Here is a 15,298-nt window from a genome sequence, read left to right on the forward strand (position 1 = left end):
CCCCCTCCTCTCCCCCCCTCCTCTCCCCCCCTCCTCTCCCCCCCTCCTCTTCCCCCCTCCTCTCCCCCCCTCCTCTCCCCCCTCCTCTCCCCCCTCCTCTCCCCCCTCCTCTCCCCCCTCCTCTCCCCCCTCCTCTCCCCCCTCCTCTCCCCCCTCCTCTCCCCCCCTCCTCTCCCCCCCTCCTCTTCCCCCCTCCTTTCCCCCCCTCCTTTTCCCCCCCTCCTTTTCCCCCCTCCTTTTCCCCCCTCCTTTTCCCCCCTCCTTTTCCCCCCTCCTTTTCCCCCCTCCTTTTCCCCCCTCCTTTTCCCCCCTCCTTTTCCCCCCTCCTTTTCCCCCCTCCTTTTCCCCCCCTCCTTTTCCCCCCTCCTTTTCCCCCCTCCTTTTCCCCCCTCCTTTTCCCCCCCTCCTTTTCCCCCCTCCTTTTCCCCCCCTCCTTTTCCCCCCCTCCTTTTCCCCCCCTCCTTTTCCCCCCCTCCCTTTTCCCCCCTCCCTTTTCCCCCCTCCCTTTTCCCCCCTCCCTTTTCCCCCCTCCCTTTTCCCCCCTCCCTTTTCCCCCCTCCCTTTTCCCCCCTCCCTTTTCCCCCCTCCCTTTCCCCCCTCTCCTTCCCCCCCCTCTCCTTTTTCCCCCCCTCTCCTTTTTCCCCCCCTCTCCTTCCCCCCCCCTCTCTCCTTTTTCCCGCCCCTCTCTCCTTTTTCCCGCCCCTCTCTCCTTTTTCCCCCCCCTCTCTCCTTTCCCCCCCCCCCTCTCTCCTTTTCCCCCCCCTCTCCTTTCCCCCCCTCTCTCCTTTCCCCCCCCCCTCTCTCCTTTATTCCCCCCCCTCTCTCCTTTATTCCCCCCCCTCTCTCCTTTATTCCCCCCCCTCTCTCCTTTTTCCCCCCCTCTCTCCTTTTCCCCCCCTCTCTCCTTTTCCCCCCCTCTCTCCTTTCCCCCCCCTCTCTCCTTTCCCCCCTCTCTCCTTTATTCCCCCCCCTCTCTCCTTTATTCCCCCCCCTCTCTCCTTTATTCCCCCCCCTCTCTCCTTTATTCCCCCCCCTCTCTCCTTTATTCCCCCCCCTCTCTCCTTTATTCCCCCCCTCTCTCCTTTATTCCCCCCCCTCTCTCCTTTATTCCCCCCCCTCTCTCCTTTTTCCCCCCCTCTCTCCTTTCCCCCCCTCTCTCCTTTCCCCCCCCTCTCTCCTTTTCCCCCCCTCTCTCCTTTTCCCCCCCCTCTCTCCTTTTCCCCCCTCTCTCCTTTTCCCCCCCTCTCTCCTTTTCCCCCCCTCTCTCCTTTTTCCCCCCCTCTCTCCTTTTCCCCCCCCTCTCTCCTTTTTCCCCCCCTCTCTCCTTTTCCCCCCTCTCTCCTTTCCCCCCCCTCTCTCCTTTCCCCCCCTCTCTCCTTTTCCCCCCCCCCCCTCTCTCCTTTTCCCCCCCTCTCTCCTTTTCCCCCCCTCTCTCCTTTCCCCCCTCTCTCCCTTTCCCCCCCCCCCTCTCTCCTTTTCCCCCCCTCTCTCCTTTTTTCCCCCCCTCTCCTTCCCCCCCATCCTTTCCCCCCTTCTTTTTTCCCCTCCCCCCTCCTTTTTTTTGGTAAAGTAGAAAAATTTCCATTTCTGAACATTTAAAGCAAGTTGCCAATCTCAGCACCACTTATCAAGATCTTACTGTATACTTATGCAGCTTCTTTCAGATAGTACTTCAATATAGATAACTGCATAATCTGCAAAGAGCCTGATTTTACTGTTAATATTGTCTGCTAGGTCTTTAATATACAACATGAACAGCAATAGACTTCCCCGTGGCACACTCAAGTTTTTTCTACATTATGTGGTCAAAAGTATCTGGACACACCCAAAAACACATGCATCTCATATTATGTGCATTGTGCTGCCAGGTACTCCATATCAGCAACCTCAGTAATCATTAGACATTGTGAGAGAGCAGAATGGAGCACTCCGTGGAACTCCCAGACTTCGAACGTAGTCAGGTAATTAGGTGTCACGTGTGTCATACGTCTGTATCCGAGATTTCCGTACTTCTAAACATCCCTAGGTCCACTGTTTGCGATGTGGTAGTGAAGTGGAAAGATGAAGGGACATGTACAGCACAGAAGCGTGTGCAGGCCGACCTTGTCTGTTGACTGATAGACCGCTGACAGTTGAAGAGGGTCGTAATGTGTAATATGCAGACACCTATCCAGACCATCAAACAGGAATTCCAATCTGCATAAGGATCCACTACTAGTAATATGGCAGTTAGGTGAGATGTGAGAAAACTTTGATTTCATGGTCGAGCGGCTGCTCATAAGCCACACATCACACCGGTAAATACCAAATGATGCCTCACTTGGTGTAAGGAGCATAAAAATTGGATGATTGAACAGTGGAGAAACGTTGTGTGGAATGACAAATCATGATAAACAATGTGGTGATCAGATGGCAGGGTGTGGGTATGGCGAATGCCCGGTGAACGTCATCTGCCAGCCTGTTTAGTGCCAATAGTAAAATTTGGAGGTGGTGCTGCTGTGGTGTGGTTGTTTATTTCATGGAGGGTTCTTGCACCCATTGTTGTTTTGTGTGGTACTATCACAGCACAGGCCTACATTGATGTTTTAATCACCTTCTTGCTTCCCACCGCTGAAGAGCAATTCGGGGATGGCAATTGCATCTTTCAACACAACTGAGCACCTGTTCATAAAGCATGGCTTGTAGCAGAGTGGTTACAAGACAATAACATCCCTGTAATGGACTGGCCTGCAGAGAGTCCTGATCTGTATCCTATAGAACACCTTTGAAAATGTTTTGGAACACCGACTTCGTGCCAGGCCTCACTGATTGACATCGCTACCTCTTCTCAGTGCAGCACTCTGTGAAGAATGGGCTGCCATTCCCCAAGAAACCTTCCAGCACCTGATTGAACATATGCTTGCAAGAGTGGAAGCTGTCACCAAGGCTAAGGGTGGGCTAACATCGTACTGAATTCCAGCATTTCCGATGGAGAATGACATGAACTTGTAATTCATTTTCAACCGGGTATCCGGATACTTTTGATCACATAGTGCACATGTGATGATGACGTTCCATCCAAGTTAACATGCTGTGTCCTCCCTACTTAAAAGTCCTCAATCCAGGTATAAATTTCTCTCGATAACCCACATGATTGTACCCTTGGCATGATATTGCATCAAATGCTTTTTGGAAATCAAGAAATACAGCATCTACCCGATTCCCTTGATCCAAAGCTTTCAGTATGTCATGAGAAAATTCCAAGTTGGCTTTCACATAATTTATGTTTTCAAAATCCATGCTGGTTGGCACTGAGGGGGTCATTCTGTTCCAAAACCTCATTATGTTTGAGCTCAGAATATCTTCCAAGAGTGTACAACAAATTCATGTCAAGGATATTGGACAGTAGTTTTGTGGATCACTTCTACTACCCTTCTTGTAGGTGGGTGTGACCTGTGCCTTTTTCCAAAAACTAGCCATGGTTTTATGTTTAAGGCATCTATGATAGATTATAGTTTCAAGAGGGGGTAACTCGGCTGCAAATTCAGTGTGAAACGTAACAGGGATTCCATCGGTCCCTGGAGCTTTGTTCAATTTTAAGGATTTCAGCTGTTTCTCAACACCTCTAACACTTGTACTTATTTCATTCATCTTTTTAGTGGTATGAGGATTAAATTAGGGCAGTTCCCCTGGGTTTTCCTTTGCAAAGGAATATATGAACATGGAGTGAATCATATCAGCTTTTGCTCTGCTACCTTCAATTTCAGATCCTAGGGACTGGACACTAACTTTGGTCCCACTAACAGCTTTCACATATAAGTAGCATTTCTTTGGGTTCTGTGAAAGATCAATTGATAAAGCAGCCATTGAAGGCATCACAGCTAAATGTGTATCATTCAGCATCTCCCTGTCTATAGCCCTATGCTTTGTTTTACACCTATGATGCAGTAATCTCTGTTTCTTTAGGAGCTTCTTTGGAGTGACTGTATACCATGGAGGTCCCCTCCCATTTTGAAATGTTGGACTCGGTATATGTCTAATCAGTGCATGGTCAATTATTCTTTTAAATTTAAGCCAGAGTTCTTCTACATGCTCCTACCCTGTGCTGAACGTTTAAAGTTCCTTATTGGGATATGACACTAATGATTTTTTTTATCTAGTTTACTGGACATATATATCTTTTTACTTGTTTCCGTTGTCCTTTGTTCTTTGATAATTCCTGTTGCCACAACTTTGTCGTGGTCACTGATACCAGTTTCGATGTGGATATCCTCAAAGAGATCAGGTCTGTTTGTTGCCGTTAGATCTAATGTACACTGAAGAGCCAAAGAAAATAGTACACCTGCCTAATATCGTGTATGGCCCCTGCGAGCACGCAGAAGTGTCGCAACACGACGTGGCATGGACTCGACTAATGTCTGAAGTAGTGCTGAAGGGAATTGATACCATGAATCCTGCAGGGCTGCCTATAAATTCGTAGGGGTATGGGGGGTGGATCTCTTCTGAACAGCACATTGCAAGGCAATAATGTTCATTTCTGGGGAGTTCGGTGGCCAACAGAAGTGTTTAAATTCGGAAAAGTGTTCTTGGAGCCAGTCTAGCAATTCTGGAAGTGTGGGTTGTCGCATTGTCCTGCTGGAATTGCTGAAGTTAGACAATACACAGTGGACATGAATGGCTGCAGGTGATCAGACAGGATGCTTATGTACTTGTCACCCATCACAGTCGTGTCTAGACATATCAGGTGTCCCATATCACTCCAACTGCACACGCCCCCTACCATTACAGAGCCTTCACCAGCTTGAAGAGTCCCCTGCTGACATGCAGCGTCCATGGGCTCATGAGGTAGTCTCCATACCTGTACACATCCACCTGCTCAGTACAATTTGTAGCGAGACTCATCCAACCAGGCAACAAGTTTCCAGTCATCAACAGTCCAATGTCAGTGTTGACAGGCTCAGGTGAGGCATAAAGCATTGTCATGCAGTCATCAAGGATATGCGAGTGGACCTTCGGCTCCGATAGCCCATATCGATGATGTTACGTTGAATGGTTCACATGCTGACACTTGTTGATGGCCCAGCATTGAAATCTGCAGCAGTTTGTGAAAGAGTTGCACTTCTGTCACATTGAACAATTCTTTTCAGTTGTCGTCGGTCCCGTTCTTGCAGGATCATTTTCCGGCCACAGTGATGGTGAAGATTTGATATTTTACCGTATTCCTGACACTCGTGTTGAAATGGTCGTACGGGAAAATCCCCACTTCATTGCTACCTCGGAGGTGGTGTGTCCCATCGCTTGTGCACCGACTATAACACCACATTCAAACTCACTTAAATCTTGATAACCTGCCATTGTAGCAGCAGTAATCGATTTAACAACTGCACCAGACATTTGTTGTCTTATATAGGTGTTGTCGACTGCAGTATCGTCTTCTGCCTGTTTATATATCTCTGGAATATGCATGCCTATACCAGTTTTTGTGTGCTTCAGTGTATTACAAGGCAGTGAACAAATAACTTTAAATTAAGCCTGTTGATTATCTTTTAATCTGTTGAGCTAAAAGTTGCTTATTCCGTATGAGAATTGAAGCAGATACACACAATGAGATTTCTATCAAGGCAACACAAGAACCTGTGGTAGAAACTACTAGTTTCATAAAATGTTTTGATGTTGATTACAGTTGTTAGTAAATTCAAAAACAGTTAATTTACGATAAATGCAGATAATATACAGGGTTAAAAATTTGCTACTGTAGATAAATCACAAACTCCGATTTGCTACAGATTGCTCTTAGATTTTGCTTGATTTTATAGTCCTAAACAAATTTAAGAAATAGAATGTTCATAGGCTCTCTAGTTGAAGAGTAAATAGAGATGCATCAACCAAAGCACTCTCCAGGCAGAAAGTAAGAAATTTTGATGACAGGAATTATCCAGAATGAGGAGATGTAACCAGATGAATTATACAAAATTTTGAGTGTCTTGGTTTGTGGGGTATGTGCCGACAATGACAAAAGGGGCAATTATGTAAAAAAAAAAAAAAAAATTCTTACACACACAGAAGGAAATTGTTGCGGTTATTACAAGGAAAGGAAGTAAAATTAAAATGAAACATGGCAGCTATTAAAGAGAACATGAAAGTGTCAAGCAGCAGTAATGGAAACCTAATTCATTGTTCTACATGAAACAAAACTGTTTGTAAATGTCTTTGAGAGCACGTGAGAACATACAATCAATAGTTGGTAAAAGTAAGACAAACTAGTCAAAACAGAAAGACTATGAAGAAACAGTCATGAATGTTGAATGAACACCAAATTACAGGTGGCATGCTAACTGCAAGAAAATTGTACGAGTGTTCAAAGATTTCCTTATGTGTTCATTTAGTCAGAGAGATGGAGTAGGATCACAGATTGTTAAAAATGGCAGTGATGACAGCCAGGAACCACTCCAGATGAGTTGTCCTAAGCCATTCTAAGAGCAAAGCAAGGAAAGGCTCTAGTAGATAATGATATACAATAAAAATGGTTAAAACTGGAGTGGGTAATAAAGCCAAGACATTCAAAATTGTTTACAGAATTTCTGAACGAGAGGGGGGCGGTGGGGACTAACAACCTGGAGACATTTTTCAGTTACTCTACTTCACAAGAAAATGTGTTAGGCTCCTCTTTACAGTGTGTAAGATATTTACTTAAATTATCAGCTTCACAAAAGTGAGCGAAGCAATAGATTTCTATCAGACAAAGGAAAAATCTGCCTTTATAATTGTTTGGAGAACTGTGATCCAGTTACAAGCTGTGTACAGAATTATAGAATGGAGCAATAGATATGAATTTCTACTTCGTCTCTGATTCATAGATTGTGGAAAAGATCTTTCCTCAATTTCAGCCAAATAAATCTCAATATCCATTGAGAAAAAACCTGTTGATTCCATCTGTGGAAGCATACTGAAGAATATAAACATCAATGCTACAGATTCTGTTACACTTCAGCAGGATACAAGAAAAATAAAAATTCAAAGAGGATGTGTGGATTAGTTTCCATGTTAATGAAGTTATTCTTAGGTACCTGAAATGTTTTTCTGGTATGTAAACAGGTAGTACAAAGATTGGATGAGGATGATGAGGATGATGATGGAACACAGCTGAATCACCATCTGCTTTGGTACATTACATGGTTTACATTTAGTGCAGATATACTGCACCTGATGGAAGCATTTAATAGAGGAAGTGTGAAAGTAGACCTGAAAACAGTGGTAAGATTAAAGTACTGTAGAATCAAATTGCTAAAAAGGAAACAAAGATATACACATTATTAGTGTTTATTTATAGAAGTGGGACATGTATTTTCGACATTTTCGCCTTTCAAGTATGAGAGTTGCTCAATATCTTGGGAATTCCTATTCCTAGAAGATACAGGGAAAGACACAATGAATCAGTGGACAAATTGTAGCAGTAGATATCATTCTGACTGTATAAAATGCAAGTTGGTAGGATATGTAGCAAGGTGACGCAATGGAAGGTATGTGAATGATGTAAGAGAATGGAATAGTAAGGATGTGAATAACTGAAGTCTGTTGTGTATATGAAAGTATAGAAATGACAATATTAGCTGTTGTCACAGTGTTTGAGAATTTTCTGACTACTGTAACATATAGGCAACTGCATTGATGCAGTGTATCTATACTTGGCTTTTGCATAACCATCTCAGGTCATATAATACTTTGCATAATATTTAAAAGTCTCCCCTCTCCCCTTGGGGGGGGGGGGGGGGGGGGGGGAAGAGAATTAACATATCTCACTCTAGTATCACCTGACTTCAACATAATACAATTCTGTGATTCATATCCAATATGTATTGCTGAATTGTTTTTCATTTTATCAACAGCTGTTCAGCATGTGATGCAGCACTCTCCAGTTGGTATTTTGAGAAAGATGGGCTGCTATTTTGCAAGGATGACTACTATGCAAAATATGTGGAGTCATGTCAGGATTGTGGACAGGTGAGTGAGTGATATAAGGAGTGCAGTTAGCTATATTTTAACTATGAAATTCACTCATTGTACCAATTGTGCCTGTTTTTTCACTAGAGACTTTAGATAAATAAAATGCCAGGCACACTGTACTTTTCAGTATATCCTCTATCAAAAGAAACTGCAGATTTAAACATCAAATTTGAAGTTAGATTTAATGAAGGTGTGTTTTTAGTTGTGTCCATGTCAAAATTGGATCCGATCTAACTGTACAAATATAGGTTTTGTGGGTAGCACCATAACCACTCTTGGACTAATTATACTGTGAAGTAGGTAAACATACAACTGAATGGGCTCCTAAATATATAATGCCATGGGCAGATGGGGTTGGACAAAAAGACTACTCTCATTACAGAGAAAAACTACTGATGTGGTGTATTAGTGTACATCTGTTTCTCAGTCTTGGCATTTATGCTGTATACGTAATATGCTCCACTGGAAGTCAAAAACAGCAGAGCTCCTGTGCAGCTTTACACAGTAAATACGTGTTGTTGGCAATAACACACACAGACTTGAATGGTCTTATATGTATTCTGCCTATTTGGAAGATTGCAACCACGAATTGAATATATGTATAAGTAGGCAAACTTGCATCATCAGATTTTAATTTTATCTTGTACATAGATGGCAAAACGTTTGTAATAATCTTGTTGTTCATTGCAGCTGAGCTAACTGAGCACTTAACAACATTACAGTGAAACCTCTATATAACGTTTTTCAAGGGACCACAAATTCTGAACACTGTGTAGAGGAAAACGCTATAAAGAGGAAGGCTTCCTAATAATAACTATAGGGCATTACTGAAGATTGGGATACCACTAATCAGCTTTGACAAATGGTGCCATAGATGACATTTTAAATTTTCACAACACTGTAATATGATATTCATTGCAAATGATCAATGTATCAAATTATTAGTTTTTTGTAATAAAAACATGGGGCCCAGTGGGTGGATGGGTGAAAGTAAATGGATCAGTTTGTACTGTAAAAAGTTATAACAGATTCTTAAGATATGACATCATTGTCCAAAGCTGACAGGTGGTATCCCGTTCTTCAGTTGACCCAGTTATAGAATATGAGCCAAATTTTGTTTATGATATACTGAACATATTACATAAAAACACAGTAAATGGTACAGATTAAAAAAGAATTAGTTGCAAAAAATTACTTTAATAATTAAATTATGAAATAGAACTTAAATTTGCACAAAACTCTAGGAACCTATGCAATCTGAAAATCACATACCTATGAGTTTTTAAAATATTCAAGCAAGCATGTTTGTTTTCTATTTCTCCTAGACTCTATGGCAATCATTTCTTGCTCCAAATGAGCAAGTTGAACTACTGTTCTGTCCTCACGTCTATGGGCCATCATGTATGTCCTGAATGTTTCAAAGGCTTCAGCTGTGTTAGTATATGAGGGCACAGGGTCATCTTCTTTGTCACTGTCACTTTCACGACTGCTATTATTCTCCAAGCTTCTCTCTGCAGTCAGCTCCTCAGTACTTTGTACTCCTGTGGTTGCCACATTGTCATTCACAGCCGCAAAGTCCTCAAAAGTGACAGAATCACTGCCTATTAATTCCTGAAATTCTTGCAAATCACTTGCAACATCTTCCACAGGAGCTCTCATTCTCACAGAATCCTGCTTTTGTGAAACAGTTTTTAAGAGTTTCAGCACTGACTTCCCTCCGCGAGAACATAATTAAATTCATTGCCCGTAAAATATTCACCTTCAGTTGCGATCCTCTGCTGGCTTCCCGGTTTTCTTTGGTCCATCAAATTCAAGGGTTTTTTTTTTTTTTTTTTTTTTTTTTTTTTTTTTTTTTTTTTTTTTTTTTTTTTTTTCAAGGGGTGTCCTATATTTAACCTTAAGGGCGTGTATTAGTCCCATGTCCAAAGGTTGCAGATGGCTGGTGCAGTTGGGTGGCAGGAAAATCACTTTCACATTTCTCAGAAAGGGTTTGTCTGGTGGATGTGCCGTACATCTATCCACAAACAGCAGCACTTTTCTTGCAGCACTCCCCATTTTGGCATAAAATTCTCTGAGAAAACGTTAAAATATATCACTCATCATCCATGCCTTGGCATTGTTTGTATATTTGCACGGAAACGTGGAAATGTTTTTGAAGCACCTTGGATTTTTTGGCTTCCTGATAACCAAAAGTTTGTTTTTCACTGCCATCGGCATTTGTACACAACAAAACGGTAATACGTTCCTTGCTCTTCTTACCGCCATGGCAATTTTCCCCACAAAAAGTAAATGTCTTATCCAGCATTAAATTGAAAAACATACCAGTTTCGTCAGCGTTATAAATGTCACGCAATTTGTAGCCATGTATCAAGATTAGGGAGTGTCTGCATCCACTGAGCTACAGTTGGTTCGTCCACACTTTTACTTTCTCCACATTCCACTTTGTATACAAAACCATGACACTGTCGAAATTTATCACTCCATCAATTGGACGCCTTAAAATTTTCCATTCCTAACTGCAGTGATATTTGAAGCACCTTCTCCTTCAAAATAGTTCCATTTATAGGAATGTTTGCAGCAAGTGCTTGCTGTAACAAAGTTAATAAAATTTCCTCCATTTTGTCATAAGTCGATGGTTTCGCATTTCCACAATTCTCAAACCCTTCCATTATCGACTATCTGTTTTTCATAATAGTGTTGAGGGGGCCAGTTCAAATTGCTTCACTAGCTAAACGCGACTCACACCAGGGGATGCCTCCACTTTTTTAATAACAGAAACCTTCTCTTCCAGAGAAATGTTCTTCCGCTTTTCACTCATGTCCACTGATGACAGCTTAAAACAACGTTATATCGAAAACACACTCTCACTAGACATACGAACTGTTTGCTGCTCAGCTCACACAACACACTAAGAATACAAAGCATTGACTGAAATGGCATCAAAAAGATCGCAAGCAGAATGGGCATCACATGTCATGTGACTGGGTTCTGCCGCTGACATATGAAACATGCTAAGTGCGGCCTTTCCGAACCGGTGCGAAATGTGAATCCACAGAATGGAAAACGATGCGTCTACATCCAGTCACTTAAACGTTATAAAGAGGTAAATAATTGACCAGGGTTCCAAAAATATGAGCATTACATGGAGGAAATTGTAATATAGAGGAAACACAGTAAAGAGGAAAATTTAACATTGTTTGTATGGGCTTTTAGTCGGGACTGGGGGAACCCTGACGTAGCATAGAGGAAAACGTTATATGGAGGAACGTTATAAAGAGGTATCAATGGATTAAATTCACAATAGTTTTGTACAGTTCTCTTTAGACACGGCAAGGAATGTGGTAGGTAATGTGACAAACCCACCATGGTTCAGTAGCCATGTCAAAAGTTTCTCGAAATTAACAACAGTATTATTAAAAGGACAGATTGCTTCTAAAGTAGAAAATAAATGTGCCCCCCCCCCCCCCCCCCCAACACACACACACACACATGAACACACTCTGTGGCCACTTGGGTGGTCGTGTTATGAGTTGTGCTTTTAGTGTGTGTGTGTGTGTGTGTGTGTGTGTGTGTGTGTGTGTGTTGTGACTGTGACGAAGTGTCTCGACTGTCTGTGATTCAATGTCTCGTCTATATGGTGAGTAACTATCCCTTTCATAATATTGATGTTACTCCATCCTGTATTTTCCATTGTTTCTACAAAAACAGAATGATAATGCCTTGTCTACAAACAAAACCTAAGTGAAACCAAAAGCAACATAGGGAGAATGATGTTGGAAACATTCTGTGAATTCAAAAGTAAAGTACTGCTGACAGATCTGCCCAAAAGTTCTAAGAAAGTTTTGGCCCTAGATAGGTAAGGGTTCAGTCAGGTGTGAAGTAACTCAGTGATAATACTGGCATCAATAATGATGGTGACATACAAGGGAAAAAAAAACTTGCCCTTTAGATATTATTTCTGTAATTAACATATTAGTACAGCTCTCCTTTGTCATTGGATGAGTAGTCCCATTTCATTTCCTTATCAGACCTTGGACTTTTCCTGGTCTGCAATTGAACAAGCGGGGTATTAGACAATTTATCAGCTCAGTTAGAAGAAAATGTAAGGGTGGTGCTGCCGCCACAACCACCACCACCTCCACCACCACCACCATAAGACAAATCACTTTATTTGTTGGTGTTGTATTTGACTTAGCTTTAGGGTTAACTCTGAATTCAAGCTTATAGTAGTGAAGGAAATTAAAGTAACCAATTTGATTCAAAGACATCAATAATTTGATGATACAAGGAAAACATAGATTGCTACTCATCGTAGGGATGACATGTTAAGTTGTAGACAGGCACAATGAAAACAAACACATTAGCTTTTGGCCAAAGCCTGCTTCAGAAGGACACGGACACACACTCTCTCTCTCTCTCTCTCTCTCTCTCTCTCTCTGTCATTCACACGTGACCAGCATCTCCTGCAGCTCGAACTTGAACCCCAAACTGGAGTTTCCATTTTTTTAGGAGTATAAATTCTTTAATGTAACAATGAAAAATTCAGGTAGGAATAATGGCTATATTATGAAATGTCGTGCTGCTAGGTCCTCTTGTCAGGTAGACCAGCCACTTGGTGCAAGTCTTTTTATGTGACGCCACTTCGGCGACTGACGTGTTGATGGGATGATATGATGATGAAGACAACACAACAACCAGACCCTGAGTGGAGAAAATCTCCAACCTAGCCAGGAATTGAACCCGTGCCCCTTTTGCCTGGCAGTCTTCCGTGCTGACCATTCAGCTATTGAGGCGGGCATGGCTATGTTATGAAAAGGATAGATTGCTACTCACCGTATAGCGATGTTAAGTCGCAGACAGGAACAATAAAAATACTACCAAATGTGTAAGATTACGGCCAGAAAGTCCTCTTCTGAAATACATTCACACAAATGCAGCTCACACACACACACACACACACACACACACACACACACAAAGAGATAGTGGTCGTATGTGTGGGAGTATGTTTCCTATTCTGGAAGAAGGCCTTCTGGCCGAAAGCTTACATGTTTGATAGTCTTTCTGTTGTGCCTGTCTGTGACTCAACATTGCTCTATGGTGAGTGGTAATCTATCCTTTTCATAATAAATTATTCATGTAATTGTTTATAAATTAGCTGAACACTCATGTAGATCCTATATGTACAAAAGATTAATAGGATACTTAAGGGTCAATCCATATGAAGTGGTCCAGTGATGGTTGCTTGACCATTTTTAATATATTAAATATTTTTTTTGTGATTGCCATATATTTGAGAAGTTCAAAACAGTTTTTTAAAATAATTTATCTTGCACCTTTACTGAATGGTGGTCATTTTTATTTGTAGGCACACAATGATTTTTCAGTCTGGAGACATTAGCGAAAATTTGAATGTTTCTGCACTGGTTTAAGTTACAACATTGCAATTGACATGATTGTTTTTTAGAGAAGTGTCCTCTACAATATTGTCTATTACACAAAATATCCTAAATTCAAAAATAACCAGTCAAAATTGCCTCCAAAGTTTGGTATCCAAATTTTCAAAAATCCACTTTTTAGGCCCGAAAATAACAAACAAGGAGTGATTTATGAGAGTCTATATATATTTTTTTTTTTTTTTTTTTTTTTTTTTTTTTTTTTTTTTTTTTTTTTGCTTTAGTTAGATATCATACACTACTAGCCTCATATGGAGCAAGAACTATTACAAATGTTTCCTTAATTTTTTATGAATTTTTGAAATTTGAAAATTTTCATTTTTTGTTAAGTTTGGGATTAGTTATCTTAGGTGGGACTGAATATAAAAATATGATTTTTGCACAGTTTGTACACCTATATGATAACAACGTACTGGAAAATTTCAACATTGATATCTGACTGTGAACAAAGATACAAATTTTTGAAAATGAGGAAATCATTGACATTAGTCTACAACTGATCTTATGCCTGTTGCCTATTTAAATGGTTTATTGCTTCATTGTAATTAAATTTAATTGACATATATTTAGTTAACACTATCACCCAATATTAATTTAGTTTAAAAATTTTTAATAATGCAATATTAAACAATAGGAGCTTTAGCTATTGTTCTATGGTAATAAAAGTGCCCATTTAAGTTTAGTTTTATTGTTAGCTTTTGTTCTATGATAGTAAGAGTGCCCATTTAAGTTTAGGTTTATTGTCAATAAATGAGTACAGTATTGCTGGGTGTGGCATTGTTGTAGCCAGTCCGTAGGCATTGTTGCAGGCACTCCGTTCTTGACCTCTGTGTGGAAGTACATACTTAGAGAGTGTAGAATGTGTTATGTGCTTTGTTCTGTGTGTAATTTGTTATTAATTTTGAGAGATTAACTGGATGCAATAACATGGGCGAACAGTGCTCTGTTGGACAGATAGCAAGTGAAGTGTCACAAAACAATTTACAGTTTGGTTTCAAGAAACTTGAAAAATGTCAATGATTTTGATGAAGTTAGACAACTTTGTTTACATTCCGAGCAAGTTCTTCTGTAACATCAGTGTGAGTATCATCAGAAGAAATATATTCTGAAGTACAACCACATTTTTGGAAGAAAGTGCTGTGATTCACTTAAAGTTCCTAAAAAGCCTATTACTAAAGGTTTGAGGGAAATAAAACTTGATCATTTGTCCTTGTTATGTGAGAGTGAAACAGCTTCCAAAGTGATACGTAATGTGATTCCTGGAAATTCCCTGTGCCCAAATTGTTACTCAATCCAGAACCAGAATCATGTAACCTTGTTAATGATATTTATATTCCTAGTGAGGAAGCTGTTAACATATTGGATTTTGCTTGTTCTAAGTTAGATGTGTCTCTTGCTTTGAAAATAATAAAATTAAGTAGCAGAAAAAGAAAATCAACTATTGAAAATAAGGTACAACAAATTTCAGACACAATTAAAAGAAACTTCCTGGCAGATTAAAACTGTGTGCCTGACGAGACTCGAACTTGGGACATTTGCCTTTCGCGGGCAAGTGCTCTACCAACTGAGCTACCCAAGCACAACTCATGCCCCATCCTCAAAGCTTTACTTCTGCCAGTACCTCATCTCCTACCTTCCAAACTTTACAGAAGCTCTCGTGCGAACCTTGCAGAACTAGCACTCCTGAAAGAAAGGATATTGTGGAGACATGGCTTAGCCACAGCCTGGGGGATGTTTCCAGAATGAGATTTTCACTCTGCAGCGGAGTGTGCGCTGATATGAAACTTTCTGGCAGATTAAAACTGTGTGCCAGACCGAGACTCGAACTCGGAGACGAGGTACTGGCAAAAGTAAAGCTG

At 41.0% G+C, this 15,298-nt stretch overlaps 1 protein-coding gene across 1 annotated transcript in view; it reads left to right on the plus strand.

Annotated features, from left to right (window-relative positions):
* LOC126419162 (LIM domain kinase 1) overlaps positions 1-15,298 on the plus strand; it is a 173,613-nt gene that overhangs the window by 28,645 nt on the left and 129,670 nt on the right. The window contains exon 3 of the mRNA XM_050086287.1: positions 7,866-7,980. Within this exon, the coding sequence (XP_049942244.1) occupies positions 7,866-7,980 (115 nt within the window). The remainder of the gene's footprint in view (positions 1-7,865; positions 7,981-15,298) is intronic.

The sequence above is a fragment of the Schistocerca serialis genome, chromosome 9 (assembly GCF_023864345.2).
Source record: "Schistocerca serialis cubense isolate TAMUIC-IGC-003099 chromosome 9, iqSchSeri2.2, whole genome shotgun sequence".
In the NCBI taxonomy this organism is placed as follows: Eukaryota; Metazoa; Arthropoda; class Insecta; order Orthoptera; family Acrididae; genus Schistocerca; species Schistocerca serialis.